This window comes from Hydractinia symbiolongicarpus, chromosome 10 (genome assembly GCF_029227915.1).
Source record: "Hydractinia symbiolongicarpus strain clone_291-10 chromosome 10, HSymV2.1, whole genome shotgun sequence".
NCBI classification, from domain to species: Eukaryota; Metazoa; Cnidaria; class Hydrozoa; order Anthoathecata; family Hydractiniidae; genus Hydractinia; species Hydractinia symbiolongicarpus.
Genome location: NC_079884.1, coordinates 15,357,294 through 15,381,128, shown reverse-complemented (window position 1 = coordinate 15,381,128; position 23,835 = coordinate 15,357,294). Strand labels below are relative to the sequence as shown.

The 23,835-nt window shown below is 33.4% G+C and overlaps 3 protein-coding genes across 3 annotated transcripts in view; all 3 read left to right on the top strand.

The window, feature by feature from the left end:
• Nucleotides 1-3,400: 3,400 nt before the first annotated feature.
• LOC130612148 (tudor domain-containing protein 5-like) lies at nt 3,401-14,437 on the top strand. Its single transcript, XM_057433445.1, has 20 exons — nt 3,401-4,527; nt 5,765-6,106; nt 6,601-6,719; nt 7,429-7,485; nt 7,600-7,738; nt 9,025-9,208; nt 9,401-9,467; nt 9,738-9,815; nt 9,910-10,041; nt 10,506-10,583; nt 10,965-11,067; nt 11,370-11,462; nt 11,801-12,041; nt 12,162-12,278; nt 12,711-12,825; nt 13,004-13,083; nt 13,351-13,419; nt 13,777-13,888; nt 14,001-14,062; nt 14,185-14,437. Exons 1-20 carry the CDS (start codon nt 4,305-4,307, stop codon nt 14,294-14,296), a joined length of 2,523 nt encoding a protein of 840 aa, XP_057289428.1. The 5' UTR covers nt 3,401-4,304; the 3' UTR covers nt 14,297-14,437.
• A 360-nt stretch (nt 14,438-14,797) lies between these two features.
• LOC130612149 (actin-binding protein WASF2-like) lies at nt 14,798-18,681 on the top strand. Its single transcript, XM_057433446.1, has 4 exons — nt 14,798-15,641; nt 15,878-15,931; nt 16,742-17,992; nt 18,138-18,681. The coding sequence occupies exons 1-4, from the start codon at nt 15,581-15,583 to the stop codon at nt 18,236-18,238; spliced, it is 1,467 nt and encodes a 488-aa protein (XP_057289429.1). The 5' UTR covers nt 14,798-15,580; the 3' UTR covers nt 18,239-18,681.
• A 3,153-nt stretch (nt 18,682-21,834) lies between these two features.
• Nucleotides 21,835-23,835, top strand: part of LOC130662336 (serine/threonine-protein kinase ATR-like) — a 29,777-nt gene continuing 27,776 nt past the window's right edge. The window contains exon 1 of the mRNA XM_057461174.1: nt 21,835-22,075. Within this exon, the coding sequence (XP_057317157.1) occupies nt 22,068-22,075 (8 nt within the window). The 5' untranslated portion in view covers nt 21,835-22,067. The remainder of the gene's footprint in view (nt 22,076-23,835) is intronic.

The following is a 23,835-nucleotide window of genomic DNA, read 5'->3' as shown; positions in this document are numbered from 1 at the left end:
CATGTTATACCATACATTAGCTATTAGCTGCGATTTTCTTTTGTTTCTCCTGTTTACTTTAATTAATATTTTATCATCATTTATTAATATTTTTTGTAATATACTTCTAGTTTCATTGTAAATGGATAAGCCCTGAAAATATATTTTACTTACTTGCCTACTAGCACATGTTTAAAGCAGAATTCACAGGCCTTGCAGTATCAAACATTTCACGGCATTTGTATAAGTTCGTCAAATAAAATTTTGATCCTTAGGCCTTTTATTTTCCTAAAGTGTTGTTTTCTGGTTTTAACTAATGTTATTGTCTCTTATTACTGTAAAACTTCTAATCTAACGCGCCCTCTAATTACAAGCAGGGGCCATTTTTTATATATATTTTGTATATATACAAAAAAGGCCATAGATTTGACATAATCATCTGTTATCCGTCTGTGGTATTGTGTAAAAATCCTTTTCTTTGTAACTGTTGGTTTTTGTGTTTTAGTTTCAACTCTTTTTTAATCGAAAATTCTTCAAAGTGAGTTTTTGATGATAGGGTCATAAAATTCTGCAGTGTATTGATTACGTTCTAAGACAACTTTACATTTTGTTAAACTTTCATGAAAGTTATGCCACGTGCTACATGTTTTGTAAATTCGATGGACAAGTCCTGCAACTACCGATCTCTTATATCGTTTTGGAGAAAGAGAATGGAAATACTAAACCAGTGTCAGTTGGCTTGCAGTACCAGGTGGAAGATAGTTTTCCATCATTGTATCGCTTAATCTTCATGTCAAGAAATGGTATCATTCTGTCATTTTTTTCGTTTAATTGTAAATTTTAAAGAAGAATGTAAACCGATGATCTCGTCAAGCTTTCTTGTTATTTGATTCTCTTTAATTGATCTCAAAATGTCGTCCATGTAACGAAAAAATATTTTTGCCTCATCACATATATCACAGCCTCTCGCTTTTTTAACCAACCATATAAAATTAATGGTGCTGGGGGACTGCCCATCGCAAGTCCGTCGACTTGTCTATAATATCCATCATGCGTTACCATTAACACATTGCAGCTGCTGATTGTTAAAAGTTCTTTGAAAGTCTCACGATCTACTGGGGGAATTTCGTATTTTCCCGAGTACATGAATTCACAACAATCTTCAATAGCTTCAGTTACTGGGACATTAGTATACATTGAAAATGTCAAAGCTAACTAACTCCTCGTCTTCATCAAGAGTGACTTTTTTAACTGTGTTTAAAACTTGTTCTGTTGAACAGTTTATTTTACATTCGTCCACTACTGATAACAAACTTGTAACTTGGTTTGCAATTTTAAAGTACCCTTAATTATGCATAGACAGAACTAGTCTAACTGGAATGGAGTTCTTGTGGAGTTTCGTAATACCTACAGACGAGCAGGACCTGCACCAACAGGTTTTAGCTTTTTAAAAAGTGCTTCATCTATTTTGTTGTTCTCTATCAACAGTTTTAATTTTTTAACGATGCGATCTTCTTTAAGAACCGGGTTCATCTCGTTTTTCCTCTTCTTCATAACTTTCTCAAACTGCTTAAGGTGAATGTAAAGGAAAAAAATGATTTTTTTTGTTTATTTTTTTTTTTTCGTGAAATCAGGGCAAAATATACTAAACTTTTTAATCTGGATCTCTGTTTATTTTGTTTGTTTATGTTTACTCACTAATAACACTGTGATGATCTAACTGTTTTTCTCAGCGTTTATTTTTTGATAAAATGGTATTTACATCTGACCTTTCTCTTACAAAACTAAATAACGCTTGTGTAGGAAAGTTGTTTTGAAATAAAGCTAAATAATATAACTAAAAAGGTTTTTGTAATTTTTTTGTAAAAACTTGTTTAAAATTTTTTACAAACGTCTATGTGAAAGAAAACAAGTTGAAAAAGTAGCATTTGAAAGAATATGAAATAGTTAGAAAACTATAAAAATTTAAACAAAATAGTAAAAATCATTTTTAGATACAGCCCAGCTGGGAAGAATGATTAAAAAATTTTGAAAAAAAATCCAGCCGTTTTGTAAGAGAAACATCAGTTAGGAGAGACTGGGGTAAATTTTGTATACACCTAAACCTCAAACGACCTTAATATTTTTCCAAAAAAATTATGTCACTAAATTAAGAAAAATAAGAGCCTCCAAAATATCTACATATCAGGTAATAAAAATGTTATTTAAGATGATATTTGGATTATAAAAATCATGCGCACTTTCCTTTACACTCGCCTTAAGCTGCAAAATCGCATCTAACTTTTTTTTATATGTTGACCTGTTCATTATGCAAATTCAATTCACTATGCAAATAAAATATATACATATATAATATATTTTGTATATATGTATATATTTTATTTTCCTTTAATGGTTAACGCCCGCTCGGGCTACTTAAGACCAGTCCTTTTTTATTCGAGGGTCATTTTCAATATCTCAAGTTATAAAGAATCTGGCATAATTTATTGGCCACCATATCATTATATGAATAGTAAAACGCAGAATTCAATTTTTCCTCAGAAATTTTGATGATGTCATGTACCAAAAACGTGTTTTTTCCAAGCGGTTTTTCGCGTTATTGAACAACTACAATTTTTGCGCCAATCTTAAGCTATTTTTTTGAAATTGACAACGTCATATCTTCACAGGGGCTAAATATTTCAATTTGATACAGAGTATTTGAAAGACATTTTATGCCAAGACTTGCTTTTATGCTACTTCCCGCGAAATTAAAGACCCTTTAATGGTGCAGAAAACCGCTTGAAAAAACTGTGGGTAAAGCACGTTTATGGCATATGATGTCATCAAAATTTTTCACAAAAGTTGAATTCTGCGTTCATATAATGATATGGTGGCCAATAAATTTTGTCACAATCTTTATAACTTGAGTTATCGAAAATGACCCTAAAATAAAAAAGGACTGGCCTTAAGTAGCCCGAGCGGCCTATAAAAACAAAAGGACATGTTTTCAGCTTTTTAAATGTAAAATTACAGTGTTCAAGTTACAATTGTACAACTTGGTTTTCAGATAACATATATTAAAGCTTGTGATTATAGAGGTGAAACTTATTAACAAAGTACACTGCCATCTGAATTAGGTAAAAAGCATGGCAGCAAAAAAATGCGGCATTAATAATATTTAGTCTGTAATTCTGAAACTCATATTATTGATTCTGGAAGAATACCATATATATTCTTTTTGCACAATAAAGCTGGTCTCACTATGAGCTATTGATGAGCTAACCGTAGTGCGCATGACGCGCTAAGATCTTAGCCCATAGTGTGAAAGTAAAAGTACCTGCTTAACTCACAACTGAACTCTTCGTTAGCTCATCGTTAGTGGATTTTTTAAAATCAAAATTTTTTGATATTTTCTCTTTTCGACTAACAGTGAGATATGCTTACTTTCAGCAATCTTCAAAGGAAGCCGACATAAATCGTGCTCAAAGCAATTTATTTTTGTTAAAAATAGTAGTATGTTTCATTGTGAAAGGTCATTTTAAAACTAAATAGCTGACAAAATTAAAAAAATAACGTTTGAAGAAGAAGGAAAAGAGTTGGTGTTCAGGGTGAAAGATTTTCCTTGCCTTTCTGACCCAAAGTTGTTTCCTTTTTTCCTAATTTTGTATATTCTCTCTTCACAGGTTACGTCGTCTTCTCAAAGTAGTAATAATAACAAGACTTACTTTCTATCTTTCTTTTTCATTCTTTCTCGCATTAAATGTGGCTACAAAAGTGTTAATGTGAAACAAATACCTTATGTATCGCAGCTCAAAAATTAAAATCCGCTAGTACATGGGCACTATGGTTAGCTCATTGTTAGCCCATAGTGAGAACCAAGCTTAACTAAGCTCAAAAAATTTTCTATACTAAGAACAAACTTATGCCTCTCGATGAAGAAAACAGTGTCCATTAGATAAAATGTGTCTATTCAAAACTCACCCTGCATCCCTAACATTTTGGCTTTCATGAAAAGACTATAGTGTTGTGTTACCCTTAAAACTGTGAACAAAATACACAAGCGTTTAGTAATAAAAAACCAAATGGTCGTACTTAAATGAGAGGGGCTAAAATTGCAAATATCAAGTATGCACTATTGAGTCTAATATTAATGGTATGACGCTTTGCACTGTTAACATAATTTTGAAAACCTTACTGTTGTAACTGTTTTTTTATTTGCAGAATTTTTAATGCAATGACTGAAGTGAGAGACTTAATGACTATAAACTTCTTTACAGATTAATTTCCATGTGTTCTTAAATCTAACAAATATTATAATTACATCTTTTTTAGATTCAGGCAGAATGAAGGAAAACAAAGAGGAGGTTAAGAAAATTATAAGATCACTGTTGTTGTCCAGCAAACATGGTTTAACTGTTAATGAGCTTTGCACAGAATACACAGAAGTCACCTGCAAATGTTTGCCTTACAAGGAACTTGGCTACTTTTCAGCTGTGGATTTGGTGAAAGACATGTCTGATGTGGTTAGGCCATTTTTTATGTCTGGTGGAGTAATGCTTCTCAGAGGTAACTAATTTTAGTTGGTTTTGGAAGATTTTAAATTGTCTTAGATTATAAAAATCTTTATTGGAACTGTATTTTGAGTTGATTTTAAAAGGGAATAAACCCCTTTTTACCTTAAATATCTTTTAACATTTGGGTTTATCCAGAAAGAATTGAAATTTATTAAACAAATTCTCTCTCCATCTTTAAGTTCACTGTGGCAATCGCCATGATTAAATAAAATAATCATCTATATTGGAAACAAAAGGATGTGTATATTGAGCCATATATATTTACAAACCTTTCATGGAAATTGTATTGGTCTTAATAAGTGCTTTTATATTTAATTACCTAGTTCGTTGACGACCAAACTCTGTACCAAAAATGAGAATATCAATATCTTTTAATGTCAAAGTATCCTATCCAACACAGCAATATCATTTTTAAGCTATACAATTAAATGGTTAGGTAACTTTAAATAATAAATGACTGTGAGTAAGAAAAGCAGTATTTTTCGCTACAATCCTGGTCATAGTTTTTTTAAAAACGACAAACAGCATTAATTGAGAAATGATTCACAGCTGGTAGGGTGAAAAGGTTTGGTGGAAAACGTTGAAAATGCACCAGTCAAAGCGATGTCCGCATTATGGAACAATCAACTTTACAGCCAGTGAAGATCTAAAAAAGAGAGAATACAGTCCATGCTTGTGTCAGCAAGAATAAATTTTTTTGCTATTTTCATGCCAGCGTGAGATTCCACTTCATCCTTCTTAACCAAAGTGAAGTCATCCCAGCGTTAAGTTTCACTTCAACCTGAACGTATATCCACCTGTATAGTTTTTACAACGGACCGAAGTTAGTTCACTTCGGCTAATAAAATTTCACACTAGCGTGAGTTTCACTTCAGGTACGTACACTTCGGTAACCCCTTAGAATTAAATGCTTTTTTTTAATTTTTTGAAAGTTGTTTTAATCTGTTACTTTCTTTTAAGTTATACACAATACGAAATAAAATATCTACATGCAGGTTTTTGTACTTTAAGTTTAGGTGCAAGATGTGTGTCATTTTTTGCACTTAAATCCAGTTCTTATTCCTTACTTTATATTTATTGTGTACCTGAATATGATGCTCTTAAAACATTGTTCTTCTAAATACCTTCTAAAAATGTTTCAAGGTGGATGGCATAGCTTTGAGCTTGAACATTTTCCACAGTGAATTTCACTAGTGAATTTCATATAGTTGCACAAAAACACATTCTAGGTATACCTGATAGTTCCACAGCTCACATTAATGAACTTGTGAGAAGACAGAAATCAACTGGAGCTAACAGTCGTATCGTAACTCAACAAGCAGCACCTAAACCAACAAAGAAGATTGTGCCTTACAATATTAGATCAAAACTTTTGGAACTTATATCGTTGTATCCAGCAGGAATTGAAATGAGACTGTATGAGAGGGCTTACCATCATTACTTTGGAAAGAGACTACAGCCACCACTCTGTGGTTTTCCTTGTCTGCGTTCACTTATTGCAACCTGCCCGGATATCATAACAACAAAGATAAAACTTGATCAAGTGTTTTTGTTTCCAACAGTTTTAAAAGGTGTGTTTGATTTTCATTATGTATTTTTTTTTTTTTTTTTTTTTTTTGATCCTTTACAAAGACATATTAACATTTCTTGGTTGCATCAAGCTGAAATTATAAAATGAGAAATTGGTATTCAGGCCTTTTTGCAAATTAAGACAGCTTTTGAAAATAAATTCTTATCACAAACACTATTGTAAAATTTGTGTAACTGGATTAATTTAAATTTGAAAAATAGGGTTTAGATTAGCAGTTCACAATTCAAAACTTGTAAATGGAAACATTTTTTTAATATGATATTTATGTGTCTACATTATCTATCTTTTCTAAAAATGTTTATAAATTCGAGTAGTTGTAACTGTTTCTATTCGTATTTGCAACTTTAACAATATTACTTTTTAAAAACTGTATAATATGAACCCTCTCTTAAAAACAGTTTTGATTAGTACACATAAGCTTAAGATGTTTGATGCTGCAAAAAAAGTTTGATTTTTTTATATATATTTTTGCAGATCAACCCAAAACCACTAGAGAGCCACCACTTCCATTGATGAACAAAATTATTGCTGCTCCTTCTGACCAAAAATCAAACATTGGAATACCTGATAATCTAAAGCAAGAAATATTTACGGTAAAAAATTGTATTAATTTATTTAATAATAGCCATTTTCTGTCTGTCTGTTTGTAATGGTGTTTACTGCGCATAAAATTTATTTTGGAATTTCCACAAAACCTGACTTTGTTTTAGACCACTATTCTCGCATGAAGTGGACCAATCATGAAGCCTGATTTTTATGAATAGCCAATCAGTATTTTTTTGCGGCTTTGACAGGCCATCGTGACAACGGTTATTTTAAAAACTGGGACAATGAGATCGGTCTGATTTTGTTTTGATGACTTTTTTGTCCTACATGTTAAATAGTAATCAGGGAGTTTAATAATATTTTATCTCAAGAAAATAATATCATTATGTAAAATTCATGCCATACATATGCCCTTGGAATTCAAGGAGAAACAAACATATGAGATTATGTTTATGTAATGTACTATTATTTAGCTAAATTTTGGGAATTTTGAAATTGTCACTGAGATAACTCTCTTCCAATTATATAATTGGTTGTTTATTTTACCAAAAGTTTTTATATTCTACTGGATCCGATCCCCATCAAGGGTAATTGATACTTTCATGATAATCAACTAGATAAAACTTGTATTATAGAAAAAGATATATTTTGAAAAGAATTTCTTTACTCCTTTCACACGTAACTTCAATGTACTCATTTCTCCCTGTTTAAAATAACAATGATAAATAAAGTCATTAAGACTTGATTGATTTCCAGGTGTTGAGTAAATGTAAAAATGGAGTATGGTCAGCAAGATTTCCATTTGAATACAGGGTAAGCGATTTTTTTCATTTTTAAATATATTTTTTTGTAAATTGTTGCAAATTTTTGCTGTAATAATTATGACACAGAATTTGTGTTTCACTAATGTATCATTCATTGATTTAGGTACTGCACAGGAAGTGTTTCGATGTCCAAGCATTAGGATTTAACAGTGTTGTTGAATTAATGTCAAAACTTTCCGATCTTGTATCAATCAAAAGGCCTGTTGCGAATGGTGACTGGTTATTATTTGCTAAAGGAACAGGTATATTCATTTAAGTTTGTATATAATATTTTTGTTTTTAAATAATTCTCTAATATGTCGGACAGCACTTATTAGAAAAGGTTGAATTTTTGTGGGGACAAATCCTTACAAAACTAATTTTTGTGATTTTTGAACTCTAAAAAGTTAAGTTCTGCAAAAGTAGGCCAAAGTTGATCAATCACAAAAAAGGTTCTGCAAATAAAATAAGAACTACCAAATGAAAATTATCTCAAGTTTTTAAGGCTGATGAGTAAGACATGTTTAGAGATTGTATTTTACTTGTCACATTAACTTGCTACTATGTTGTTGTTGCACTTCGTCCTTAAAAAAGACACTTTCTTGATATCATTTTTCTTATGTTCGAAATGCAAGATTTTCATAAAAAAGAATTTGAAGTGCAAAACATTTATTTTATTTTTTGTGTATATTGCCTTTTAGTCACAAAAATAAGTTCAATATTTTGCAATAATCAGGAAAAAAAGTTTTTTTTTTTAAATTGGACTAGGCTTACTTAAAACGTCTTTTTTACAAAAGCAGACTTTTTTATTAGGGATATTGTGATTCATTTGTAGTAAAAAGCACATGTCAAGTGTTTTAGGCTCAGTCATAAGTCAATTGCTCATAAAATTTGGCATTTTGTGTATAGCACAGCTAAATCAGTTTGCATGTGTGTGTATGTGTGCTAATGTTTTCATACACCTCTCCCAAAAAAGCAGATAAAAGTAAATTCCATATATTTCCACTTTTACTTTTATATAAATTGAAACCTTCTATACAGTTTTTTTTAATTTAGTATATATGTAAAAATCAATCTTGCTTTAATTCAACGAAACACTTGGAAGAATTTATAGTGCCCAGGGTAGTACAAATTATCGTTGCCACGTAAAGCTTGAAAGACAAGTTTTGCTGTTCTAATTTTGTGCAGGGGTGCATGTTTTAGAATTATTTTTTAGAGTAAGGGCTGACAATTTTCAATTGTTACTCTGTAAAGGTAGCAAAAATTGATTTCAGGCTCTATTTTAGTCTCTTTAAATGTTTATATAGTTTCAGCAAGAATAAAACTTTTTTGGTGTTGATTTCATTTTGGACAAATTAATTAAAAACGAACTTTCATTTCACCCACTAAAACGATTCACCCGAAATGAAACTATTCCGCATGTGTACAAAGCTGTTGACATGTGTACAAAGTTTGGGCGCATGTGCAGTTTGCACGACCCGGTGAAAAGGCTAGCTATCTAACAAAACGAAAGGGGGGTTACTATTTCCTGATTTTACTGTATATTTAGTTATAGAAGCAGAAGAAGTTGCAAAGAATACTGTGTCTGCATTTGATAAATATTCATTAAAAAATCCTCGTGAACTTGATGAGCTCATTGAAATCTACTTGTCATACATCATCGATCCAACAGCATTTTGGTTTCAATGTGTCGATAACTTAAAGGAGTTGGATGAGCTCATGGATAAAATTAAGTATGTTGTAAAGTTTGCTTACTTTCTGTCGATAAATAAGTTAGTCTTTGCCTTGCATTGAGGTAGTAGTTTGTCATTGTCATTGAGTAAAAGAATGTAATGGAGTCAAAGTATTTAAAATAACTATAAAATTTTGTTACTTGATTTTTGCCATTTTAAATAGTGAAATTTTAAAAAATGTTTTTGTTTTAGTGAGTTTTATTCCAATATTCTGACATCTGAATACAGTTTATCCACAGGTCATCTAAAAGTTGGCCAGGTTGGTATATTTTTATAACACTTAACACATTCTAAGTATTTACTTATTGTTCATTCCCTTTCTTCTTTTTTTTCCACGAGCAACTATACATTTCTGGGCTTTGTGTGCAGGTGTGCTTTCCTAGTTAAAATGTAACAAATGTTATGTGCAGCGAAAGGGTTACATCAGAGTATAAACTACTGATCAAGTACTGAACTTACGCGCAAAAAAATATTTCCAAAACACAGAATATCCAACCTGAATTATTTAAAACTTAATATTTCCATGTAGCCATGTTGTGGATTATATGAAGATGGATATTGGTACAGATGTCGTATCAATAAATTGATTTCTATCAACCAAGTTCAGGTAGTAACATCTTACCAGTCATGAAAATAAAACCTTTCTATCTGTTTGTCTATCTGTGTTTTCTATACTATCTTATTCATATTTTGTACTATAGGTTTTTTATGTCGATTATGGAAACGAGTTGAATGTGAACATCAAAAGTTTAAAACAACTTAAAAGAGAGTTTTTAAAGTTACCCTGCCAAGCTATGAAGGGACAACTGCACGGTATAAAACCATTTGGAAAGGTGAATTTACTTTTTATAAAAAAAATCCTTTGTGTTTTACACTATAACTTAGTTTTGTCTTGCTCAGAATAACCCTTCTAATGTTATAACAAACTTATTATACTTTAAAAAGCTTCGAGACCTTTAAAAAATATATCGCATTTGACAATCTGTTGAAGATAAGAAAATATTGTATTCCAGTTCTTCTATTTTTTTTTGTCTGAAATTACAAAAAGATTTAATAATGCAAATTTTTTTAACAAAGTGCATAAAAACAAAAGACTGTGTAGTCTGTGTAAAACGTTGAATTTGTTCACATTTTAAATTTGTATATTAAAGTTAAATTTAATTATGAAGGGGGGAAATTAAATATGCGTGTATTCGAACTTCATCTCCAAGGTATCGTTGCACGTGTTTTTACATTTCTCTCGTATTTTTGATTTTTAAACTCCAGGTTCCAAGTTCTTTCTTTTTTTTTTCTTCAGAGTTGGTTGAAAGCGTCTAACGAAAAGTTGTATGAATTAACCAATGACAAGCACATGTTTGGAAAGATTGTCGAAGTGGTGTGTATTATGATTATTTTTTTTTAAGATCAGAAATTACGACACTATTCATTTTTTATTTTATTTATTAAGATTTCGGACTAGCTACATCCGAGATCTTATTATTTTATTTTAAAAGAACAACATAGTTAAATATGACATTTTACCTGTTGATGGAAGGTTTTTATTCAAACAGGTTTGTATTTTTGATGGCAAATAAAACCATTTTTTAAAGACTTATTTGTCTGCTGTTGCTTTTCAGGGATTCAGGAAAAGCAAAATCTATACTCCAAACTCTGCGTCCAGCAGTTGTCAATGTATTTGAAACCGAATCTGTTGTTTAGCCAGTGTATCACCTTCAGATTTTGTGTCTTGTGCATCTCGTAAATACTTTTGTTTAAGGATGAAACAACAACATCAATGGAGATTATAGACACGAACAACGATGATGACGTGTATATTTCACAAGTGTTGTTGGATACCGGTTGCGCTTTACCAATTAAAGGTAGGACATTGTTGCGATACTGATGGGTTTTTTTATCAGCATGAGTAAAATCAGCCACAGTGATGCGTGGTTTTTATAGAAATTGTTGTTACATCTTGTCACTACTGATCGCTAATTGATGCGTGCATAAAAAAACATGCAATAATAGACCTGATAATTCGGAGAAAACATTTTTCACATACTTGTACATGTGACAACTTTAAGGGGTCAGCTCAACTTGTTATAATTCAGATTTGTACAATATATTCTCAGCAATTGTTGTTTTTTTAACCCGTGTTAATTGTCATCTTGTTTTACGACAGGGCGAAGCGTCACTGGTTTTACTACAGAAACGAAGAACAGCGTATCACATCTGGAGAGTCTCTATCGTGAATACTACCATGCTTTGAAACAAGGTAGGTCCTCTTATCATGGACAACGGGACTGGCAAAGCGGAAAGAACTGCGTTAAACTAGAAATGCCTTCGCGATTTTTTAACTGAACAGATCATAATATTTACGCTATGTCAATTTTCTTTTCGTAAATCAAGGTTCGGACCAATCTATGTTCCAATATTGTTTACAATATTTTATATGGTTGTAAAAGAAGTGATTTCACAAACTTAGATTTCTGATTTTTTACTTTTTCACGCCACGAATTTTTTGACAACTTCTAGGTAATAGTGTTTTATTGGATTTTTATGTCCAACGTTCGTATATTCGCACGAATAAAAAGTTTTAGCATGCTTTTTTAGCATCAAATACTCCACCTGACGAACAAAAACATCCATCTGGAGCGTCACACGAAAATGTGTTGGTTACTCCTCCATCTTATACGAGCAGGAGTCATCAGAAGTCCAACTTCAATGACAATACAGAAAATTTCAATGTGAAAAACTCACCTATGAGTGATACTAGATCAAACGAATCAACGGATAATTATCAGAAACAAGTTGATTCATTTAAACGTCAAAAGACTTCTACTGACGAAGAACGGTATGGGAATGTTAGATACAAGTTAAAATCTTTTCAGCTGCGTTTTGATCTTGCTTGTCAAAAAATTAAATAGCAAGGGGTGTTCTTCGAATTATAATCCTAATTTTGTCTTCCTTGTAGAATAACACCCAATGACAAAGGTTTACCGTGTTCGAGCGTAAATCCTGCGCATGATGAAGTTAAAAGAGATGAGCAGATCAAAAAAGAACAGAAAAATTCGCAGAGCTCTGTCAAACGGTGATTAAGTATTTACTATAAAGAAATAAGACTACACTATATTTTTTTACACACCAATTATAAATTTTTTGCTGCGTGCTTCGAAAATCTAAATAGAACCACGTAGGTTACTACTGATTCACTTGCAGATATATAATGGTAGAACTCATGTTTGATTTCGTTTTGACAAATTTTTGTTCTGGTACTAGCGAAAATGTCACTCTTCCAACAGATTTGCAGTCGATCAAACTTTCCTTTTTCTTCCAATCGCGCCTCCTAACGTGCGATTTATAGATCTGTACTAAGTTTGAACGTGTGCTCGTTAGTAAGTCTGTTGAGTTATATAATTTATTACATAAGCACCACTTAAGATTATTCTAAGTGAAGTTAGGAAACAACGTCAGAAAACACAATAGCTCATAACTCAATATTTTTTTTTTTTTTTTTTTTTAGTGTTGCAATCAACGAGAATGTTTGCATTCATCTTGTACGGTTTAACGACCAACCATACATGACCAGCGCCGACGTATCTTCTTTGTTCTGGAATGGTGACATCATTCGTCAAATGGTAAATATTTTTGGTTGACTTCTTGTAAGTGCTTAAATTGCGATTCTAACAGTATGTGATAAACGTAATCATAACACGGTAAGGACAGAACACGTGATACCTTTTACACATTTTTACTGTAATTTACGCCACTGTTTTCGTTATGCGGAAGTATTATAAAAAGTATTTCTTTTTTTAGCTGCGTCAAAAGGGTTTACAGCTTCCCAAGGAGATTCTGTCTGAAGAAGAGAAACCAGAGTTATTTTCAACTCTTTTACAGTAAGTGACAACCTTCATGTCGAGGGGATTGCTGTCTACTGAAGATAGGACCATTAGACAGTGATGTTTTCTTGTGCCAGAAACCTTCGCTAGATGTAAAGAACGACTCACCGCTCTTACGTATGAGCGCCTCTTATCATTTCATGGGTTTGCTTATATGGAATTAAATATTTTTTGTTCGTTTCCCTGATTGTATAGAATACGGTGGTCTAATTATTGTTTTATTTTTTGACGTTTGATTGATGTTATGTTTACATTATCCCGTAGATTTGATGTGAAAGGCGTTAAGACTGGAGAAACGATTCGTTCTTGTATTTCTTTGTATCCACTAGAAAGGTAAAAGGTTTTGTGAAACAAATCTTTACTCGAAAATTTAATTGTCAAATTGTTATAATTTTTTTACGATATTATTCTTCAACTATCAAGCCGTCCGTGTATGCATTTCTATTTGATTATCTTGTACTTTTTTACAATGAACTCGTTTACTGTCAAATCCAGTAAAATTTACTGTATTACAACATCAAAGTAGTTTACAGCGTATAACCTTCACAGGTCTTCCAGGACTGTAATGGATTCTTCATCGTGAATATTTCAAGAAGAAAAAAAACTTTTAAAAGTTATCACTAGATTACTACAAGTCTTTTTAAACTAGGTTACCTTTTATATTTTGATGTAAGCTACTTCATGTTTTAGCGTGTTGAAAATTTTCTCTAAATTCGAGTCGAAATATCCAGAAAGTGAAAAAAGCCTCAAAACAACACATCAACTGCACAATTCGTCACCAGACCTGCTTTGGGAATGCAAGGTAAGCGCTGTTGTTGTAAAAATGGGAGGAACTTTTGCAGCTATATTTATAGCATTAGACCGATTGTAGAAACCGACAATGGATTTTCATTTCATTTTTTTATTTATAAAAGACACCCGATGATGAGGAACACGAGGAGAAGAGATTGCAACTGCAAGTTTTGAAACTTAAAAAGTGAGAACGTTATTTGGTTTTTTTCTTTTGTCGTCAGTCTGATTGCAGACTTAAATCAAACAGATGTGCTTTCTAAAAAGAAATTAAAATTTAAAATGTTTTCGTTTACATTTTTCTTCCAGGAGGAGGTTATATTTTAGTATGATGACCAACTGCGCGTCACAATCAACGCTTGATGAACTGAAGGAGATTGAAGAAAAGATTGGTGCACTGGACCATTCTCCAAAAATTTAAGAACATTTTTACTACTTTAACAAGATTAATTTTCGCGCCAACTTATTTTCGCGAAGGAATTTTGTCGTGATTCGCAAGATCAATTTTGGTGAATTAGTAGCTAAGACGTGGATCTTTTGAAAATATACAAACCACGATAAAATTAAGTATGATAAATGACGTTGTTTTAAATTTTGCCAAAAATGAGATTTTTACTTGTAATGTTGCGAATAAGTAATCTCGTTCAATGTAGCTATTTTTTGTAATAGAAAGTCTTCTTTTTTTAGTGTATGCATGATGTATATATGTTCACATTTTCTTAATGTTTTGTGTTTTACAGTTTTATATTTTCATAATATCGATATCATATTACTTATCCTCTTTCTGTTTTTATCGTTTATCCTCCTTAAAATACTCCAAAGGAGGTTTGTCTGACATTTTATCTTTCTTACTGGCTAAGTTCTTGTTCAGACACTGAGTATCGTTGGGCAACATGTTTGGAAAATTTAGTACTTCCATTTATGCGTTACTTTGTAACGAACCTGGTATAATGAAATCGAACTTCTTGCCGCGAAAAACATTTTGACAATCAAATGCGAATTCTCATCGGACAAGTTCGCTGCAACAAAATATTCAGAGGTTTGGTTGTAAACTTGTGCAGCACTTCTTTTTGATAACCAGTTCTATGTTCGCGGCAGGGTGGATTTTTTCTTTCAAACAGTCGACTTGTTTATGAAAGTTTGAAAGAAAGAATTGTGATTCAAATGATCAGCCTAAAACATGCGTAATATCTCCCTAGCCTTTCACAAAATCAAATACAGTAGAGCCTCCATAACTCGAACCTCTATTACTCGAACGTCTCCTTAACTTGAACGAATTCGTTGGCACCGTGAAAATTTCCTAATAAACTCTTATAAAAAAAACCTCTACTACTCGAACCTCCTTAACTCAAACGGTTTCCTTTTCCCCCTGGCCGTTCGAGTTATTAAGACTCTACTGTACAGTGCTTTTGAAAATCGCAAAATCAAATACAGTGCTTTCAAAAATCGCAAAATCATATACGGTGCTTTCGAAAATTGCAAAATCATATACGGTGCTTTCGAAAATCGTAAAATCAAATACGGTGCTTTCCAAAATACGGTATCATGCTCATTATAGCGCGAAAAAAATATGTTTAAACAAAAATCAACCAAGCGTGTTTTAATAAGTTTTGATTAAGAAATATATCAAGATTCATTCGAGCATGTAGTTTAAACGAGTTTCAACTCGTTTGCATCTCTCGTACCTTCAAACAAACGAAAAGAAATGAAGTTTTATTTCCTTCTTATCCTGTCAACCGTTCAAGCTGTTATATTTAGTGATAAAAGTAAGATACTTTTTTACTATAATTTTTACAACTTGTCATTTTGATTTTGATTTCATAAAAGATCAATTATAGCTGGTTATAGGATATGCAATTTATTTTTGTAGTCCAAAGCTTTAAATAAATAAGTGAACTTCAAATCAACACACAATCGCTGGATGCGCGCAATTAATACGTCACGTAACATGAGTTTTGTTTTGATTGCTTGATTGTAAACGCCATTTTTCTTCTTTTTTTAGTTCTTGCGAAAAGCAAATCAAATAAAGATATTAGCAAACGACAGTACATACCAGGTAACTCTATGTAATGAAGCCAACTTTGTGAGGTAGTATAAGTGAAACAACACACCGCTATCTCATTTGCAACACTTAGGAAGCTAATGTACAGGTTTTACTTATCTTCCTCAATTATCACACATATGCACCGTTGTTCCTATAAACCAACTTTGTTTCCTAGGTTTTTTACGTTAAAGTTTGTCGCGAAGCCCTGGGAACGAAATTAAAACGTTTAAGTATGTTTCAAGTGCTTTTACTGATAGGAAAATTATAAAATACTACTCAATCTCGTCCTCAGGACTGTTTACTTCTGAACAGTGCTACGTTTTTGACAGTTCTGACCACGGCAGCTAATTGAGTTCGATCTTGAATATTATAAGGTCAATTCTCAACATAGAACACCTGTGAAATTTAAACATTTGTAAGATTTTGAAATAAACGTCTCTCTTTATTCTGCAATGGCGAAACATCATTAGGTTATATAAATAGTTACAAAAACAGGAATAAGTCAGGGATATCAACAATTTCTTTGACGAACAAGGAAAATGCGAGGAATTTTAGGTTTAAATCGTCAATCAGAACTATTTTCATTCTTTAAAAGATTTGCGAAGATTAAATTTGAGCAAAGATAGCATTTTTTCTACCCTTTTTTCTATTAATCTACTTGTAATTAAATTTTGTGGTAATCCAAGCTGTATAAAGGATTGTTATTGAAGTATGCTAAAGTATACAGGGAAACACCCTGTATACTTTAGCATACTTTATGATTCGCATTTAACATACTTAATTCCAATTCGTTGTTATTGTGTTGTTAACTTTCATTATCAGGTTACTCTTCTTTGACAGCCTGGAATAGCTATCCACAGGGAAACATCATTGAACGACCTGAAAATCTTGCCGCTACTTATCACGGATTGAAATTTTACGATGGTAGTCCCATGCCATCAAAACCTGTTCGTCTACCGGCAGGATATCCAGTTTCATTAGATGTGGATAAAGAAGAAGATCAACCTACGGATAGCATTGAGAAAGAGGCTGACACGTCTGCAATTAACCGTGCATCTGTTATATCTAGTTACGCGGCGCTTAATTACGAAGCTCCTGTCGTTGGTTCTAAGCCAGCAATCGAGGCTGTTCCCACTACGCGTCAAACTGTTAACACGCCAAATGTTGTCACACCTGATATAGCAACTAAGAAAAACGATACATGCAAAGACTGCAACCAGAGACAAGATGAAAAAACAACACCACAGCCTAAGGGCACTGTTTGTTATTTGCCAAGAATTGTAGTAGTTTCAAGACTCCTCGGAAGTACTGTTATCAACGAAGTAAAAATTTATACCAGCCCTCACGATGAGAGTTCTGTGCATCGCTTTGTGTCTAGTCATGAAGTTTCTGATGCTGCTTCCAAGATTAGTCACGAGTTTCTTCTACCTCCACAGTTTATTATTCGGAAACCGCTAACGTTAGAGGATATGAAATCTATCAAAGATACTGCTGCTGTCATGATGACCAGTGCGTACACAGAAACCAGTCACGAAACTTCAACAAAACAAGCCCAATCCCCCCCTCCACCTCCTCCACCACCCCCTCCTCCTCCACCACCTCCTCCTTCTCCCCCACCTCCTCCTTCTCCCCCACCATCACCACCACCACCACCTCCTCCACCACCATCACCATCAGCCCTGTCTTCACCTCCTTCTCCACCGCCACCTCCGCCACCCCCTGCTGTTTCATCACAACTTTCTATCATGATACCTCCTCCACCATCACCTCCACCTCCAAAGCCTCCACTTCCACAATCCCCACCCCCGACTCCACGCTCACCTTCCCCATCACCTCCCCCACCACCTCAACCAACAATTAACCCTTTTTTACCGACAACAGTAAAGATAGCTTTAGCCAGCACTACTAGCACTACCACAGTTAGCCAGACCACCAAAACAACTTCTACCACACCTCAAACAGTGACATCAACCCCGGTTAAGAAAAATAAAAAGAGATTTACCATTGAGCTATTAAATAATGCAGCGAGACACAGAAATGCTCTGCTTGATGTACCAGGCGGCGATTCTGCAGGTATATAGTGTTATATTTGACGCGATTGCTATGCTTGCTTTAAATTCACCACACATTTCCTTGCTCTTCATTTTCTGTATAGAAATTCAAAATTAGAGAAATGTTCTTAGCGGAAAGCATTTTTATATTTTTATATCTATTTTAGCATTTAGTGGTTATCAAATTCTTGGTCCAGCCGACATCCAACAAACTTATGTCACTCTAAAAAGTAAAGGTAAAAAGAAAAAGAAGCGAAGAAAGCGTTGAAAACTGTCCCGTGAACTAAAAGAAATGCTCTGATGGTATTGGAGCGATATTTTGAACTTAAATAAGAAGGAGAAGAAGGATATTACAATGCGACACGAAAGAGGATGCTTTTCCTAAAAGTACTTTAATGTTAGTACAATATAGGAATGGTTTTACAGGAGTACAGGACATTAGTTTTTGTACTAAAAATGGTCACAGCAAACTTTGTTTTAAGCCAAAACGGAATTTAAGTAATGAGACTGTCAAGAGCAACAGTAAAATTTTTGCTTGATGCAAAAGTTCGAAGCCTGGAACCCTTAAAATCAAAGTGTGATTGCTACGAAAATGCGAAACTTTGCACGACGATACTTTTATCAAAGATTTTAGGAAAATAGTTATATTGTTTTACTGTTTTGATATGGTGGACTCTTATGTCGTAAAAATATTTGACCGTTGCCTGTGCACTGTGGGAGAATTGGTAACCTTGCCCCTAGGACCTCCTTTTGCTTTTTTATATTGAGGTCTTCTTCGTTTGGAACGAAGTAGCACCTGCTGTATCAAAGAAATGTCTGTTCTTAAAATAACAATAGGAAAGTGTCAACCTTGTTCCCAGGGCATTTTGTCTTTTTAATGAATTTTATAACGGCGATTGTCGGCCACTCCGTTGAAAAGGCTCAGCCACAAGACGCTAGGGACGAGGTTGGGACAGTGTAACACCAGGTGGTTGAAATATACATGATGTCTGCCAGCTAAGGCGGTTAAAAATAGAGGGGTTTAAATAACAACCTTAGCAAAAAGTAAGGGAAGTTTTTTATAACTTCTGGTAAAAGTTTGCAAAATTAATACGACTTATGTCTCTATATCCAATAGTCGTTTATCTCACACGGGCCAATTTCGTATGCTGAGTATGCCCATGTTCTTTCCAGTATTATTTGCTTCTCAACTGCGCTGTGAAATAGCACCCAACCGACCCAAGCACCTTTTCACCGCCTGGGTAAAAGGTGCTGGGCTTGAGCTTGAAAGACAATATGCTTTTAATGATTCCCATAGATTTTTCACAATTTGTATTATGCGTAAAAGTGATTGGGGCGCATCTTTTCATTCACGACTCTTGACTTTTATAAGGGCTTGCATAGTATAGAGGAAAAGGGTATAAAGTCAAGAAAATATCAGGAGCATCTAATCTGACGTTCTCCCGCGCTTTTTTGAAGTTATAATATCCGAAATAGTTTTGCGTACCTGACAATTCCTCTACTTTTTGAGAATTATTGACGTCTCGAAGTAATTTTTAATTCAGTTGCAAAAATTCAGATGTAAAGGTATTTCTTTACTTTGTCCAGTAGTCGTGGTGGATGTGGCAATTTTTATGTCGTCACATCATAAACTCGTCCTCCCAGGGCTTTTTTCTCTTTCTGACAATCTTGGACGCCAAGAAAAAAATCTTGTTTTTTACAATGAATACACCTTTCCCGAATTTCATAAATTATAATAATTATGACGTCATTCAAAATTTTGTAATTGTTCTATGCTCTTTAAATAAGAATATTCAGATAGAATATCAAATTATCATGACAAAACTGAAGTTTTTAGAGCAATATAATATTCCGGTTTATTTAGATTTGGAGAAAATAATTATTTTGTAAACGAGGCGCCGTAGATTAGTGTATGGCGCCGTAGATTAGTGGTTATAGCTCTCGTACTCTGTGCGGGAGACCGGGGTTCGATTCCTCTTGACGGCGATTCAACATGGGCGAGTGAATGTTACTATAGCCCCGGGTTAACCCAAGCCATGTGAGGGAAATTGGGAAGATGGCACACTGTGTGGGCCGTTGGATGTTGCCGGGAGTTGTCTAGTAGAGCGCGGGCCCTAATTGGGTCTGCGTCGCTCAAAATGAGCATTAAATACTCTAGGACTCTCCATCTAAGCCATGGCCCCTCCTGGAAATAATAGACAGGGTATATCCCTCGATATTTGTGAGGCTAGCCATGTAAAATATGCACATCTATCTATCTATCTATCTATCTAGGCTATTCTAAGAAAGCTCGGCTCTATGAAGGGTTTAACCATAACTTTCAGTTCACAATTAAGGCACTTAACGAACAGAAATAGTTACGAAATTAGGTGATTTGTTCTACCCTTTGCTAAGGAACTTAGGGATAAAAATCATTTTTGTATCGACCACTTTAATTGAGTTTGACATAATTAGGAAATTCGGGAAAAGGTCTATTGCTTTGTGTTTTTTTTGTCGACGACCTATGACGATACGTTTATTTTTATAACATTTAACTTCTTATAGCAATTACTTTTGTTAATTGAGGTTGATTGTCCTTACCGAGCGTTTCAAAACATTTTCGGCGTTTTATCTTTACTCTTCTTAAGAGCGAAAAAGGCCTTTCTGGATGGAAAAGGGGATTGTGTCGGTCTTTCATTTATTCTGCAAAATAAAAATCACGTACTGTTGTGTCAGTATATACCAAGTGTTTGCACAGACTTCCGGGAAACTTCGAGCGGGAAAGTGCCAGCTTAAAATAATTAAGGCTGGCAGTTTCAGCCTAGGGCGTACTTATTTTTCCAATGTCCAGACTGAGATTGTTCTTATTTCGATATCAAGCTAAAAGGGCATATCTGGGTGACTTTTAATAAAATTTCAGGCTTTTTTACAAAACATTACAAATATTTGTTTTTTTTTACATCTAGCAAGCTAGCTATTTGGAGTCAGTAAACTAGAACAGTAAAAAATATATCAAGCTAGGTTTTTATGGTATATTTTTGCAGTCAAAAGGTTCTATTTCGTGCTCTTTAGTGATGTACATAGTGAACCTTTTACGGTCAAACCTAGTAAAAATATTAATAAAACAGAACATAGAAGCAAAAAGGCATTTAAAGGTTTCCTCCTGTGAAAAATCAAGTTGAGCTTATATGAAAGAGCTTGAAAGGTTGTCTAGGAATTTGAATATTTTTTTTAAAACCCTTGATTGGTTCTTTAGAATTTGCTAACTAAGAAGATTAACTAATTATGCATGATGTCATGAGTATGCTCTGCAAGGGAGTTAATTTAACATTTTTAAAAAGCCATATAGAGTTAAAAATATTTTCTGGCCGTTCACTTTGACGGGTTTTGAACATTTTACATAATTTTTTTTATTTAGTTACCATAATCACGCTCAATACATACTCGACGTCATAATTCTGCTTAATTAGCGCTACTTTTAAGACAAATATCTCGAGAACGGATAAAGATTTTTGAAAAGATAAAAAGATTTCTAGGCAACTTTCAAAGATCTTTCATATGAGCTCAACTTGATTTTTAGCGGGAGGTAACCTTTAAGCTAAACGGGAAAGATTAACCAGTATCTAAAACAAAGCCGATTTTTCTACTTTTATAAAAAATGCTTTATAAGAAAGTTCACACCTACCATCAATGATCAATTAGATATTAAGTTTAAACGCTTATTTAAAATGATGTAACATGAGGTCCCTTGAGCTTTTCTTAAAACCTGTATATAGGTATGTAAATTTGTTTATATAGTCTGAAGATGTACTTAGTGTACGGAAAGCTTTACTAATAAATACTTTTTAACTTTCAAAATTGTTTTATTTTTTTTATTAATAAACTATTATTTTTACCAAATTAGCAGAGTTTTGTAATAATAGTGAAATATCATGGATTGTTCAATAAATGTTTTTGCAGGTGTAGGTTGTGCAAGTGTTAAATCCTGAAAATAAGCTTAACTTAATATTTGTAGATCACATCAGTGGAATTTATAATAATAATTGCATTTTAGTCATTAATGAATATGTCAATATAAAAATGTACAACAATTTGAATATAAAACCATTAAAGTTAATATGGAGTTGTAAGTATAAATGATCATTTTACTGTATTTTAGTGTTCAAATCTTGTATATAATGCTCCATTTAAATGCCACTTTTTTAAGCCTAAAGTCATGCCATTCTACTTTTAGGCTCTGTCTAAAGTAAAGCAGTAATAACAAAAATAGATATATTACTATTATTTCTCGTTCAATCCTGTTATTACCGTAAATCTCCAAATAAACGCCCCCAATCTTTTAAACGTCTCCCTCTAATTAACGCCCCCCTCAAAATCCAAAATATTTTATAAACGCCCCCCCCCCCTTTTAAACGCCCCCCTCTATTTTATAGAAGCATTTTTAATAAACCCCTTAATAAATCCCTACTGGCAAACGGGTCAATTCCTATTATGTAATAGCTTGAGAAGGAAGAGAAGCCAATTAATGATGAGAATTTTTTTTTAAGAAATTACAGGAAACTTCCGGTATAAAGACTTTTTTTGGTGAATAAGTTCCAAGGTTTTGTAAGTGTCCTTTCGTTGATGTAGCTGCTTGTCCAACACACATGAAATCCCTTTGGCTTATCATTTTCCAAGGCTTTATCTCTACTGTCCGGTTTAGCAATCAGTTTTTCATTTAAAACGGGAGTCCAGTTGGCTTTGTAAACATGATGCCCATGTATTAAACTTCTGTATTTTACCCTGTGAAGAAGCTGATATTTACCAAAAGACTCTACTCTAGCCATGTTAAAATCAAAGTCTTCACGTTTACTGGTAAATAAAAAGTTCAATGATTTATTTCAAAACATTCGAATCTAAAACACGTTGGAATGTTGTAAACATTTAACCCGTTAAACATTCGAAACTTTCTTTCTCAAAGATGGCTTCACAAGAAACATCCCACAAGGGACAGAAACGTAATACATATTCTATGGAATTTAAAAAACAAGTTATAACGTTTGCAGAAATAAATTCAAACAGAAGTGCTGCATTGAAACTCAAGATTGAGGTAAAAAGAGTACGAGAATGGCTTCAAAACAAGGAAAAAATTGTAGTTATGAAAGACAAACGTCAGAGGCTTGAGGGTGGTGGTAGAATGTTAACTGACCAAAAACTGGAGGATGATATTCTAAAATGGATACTAGAACGGCGTGGTAATATGCTTTGTGTTTCTCGTAAACTCATCATGTTTAAAGCAAAGTCTATGTTTGACGAGACATGTGGAGAAGATAACGAATTGAAAGATTCATTTATTGCAAGTCGTGGGTGGTTGCAGAAATTTATGAAAAGAAATCATCTCTCGTGCAGGTGAGCTCTACTTTGAACCAAAACGTTAATTTAGAACGGGTTTGCTGCTCTCTAATACCTTTGTACTCATGTAAAAATACAGTGTCACGTTATACTGTTTATATCAATTCCCTTACCCAAAAAATTTTAAGCTGGGTTTTTTTGTATCAACTTTTACATACCTTCTTTTACAGACGGCGAACAACAAAGGCCCAAAAAGACCCAGTGCAACTTATCAATAAGTTGGTAGCGTTCGTAATCCATATCCGTCAATTGAATATGAAAGCTGAATTTAACCCTTCCAATATCATAGCCATGGATGAAACACCAGTTTGGGCAGATATGGTAAGCAGTACTACAGTCAACAAAACTGGTCAAAAAGATGTTATGCTCAAAACAACTGGTCATGAAAAGGTTCGTGTTACTGACTGCCTAGCTGCCAAAGCAGACGGTATCAAATTGAAACCATATATTGTTTTTTCCAGAGCTAAACGAGAGTCAGCTGCATTAAATGAAGAG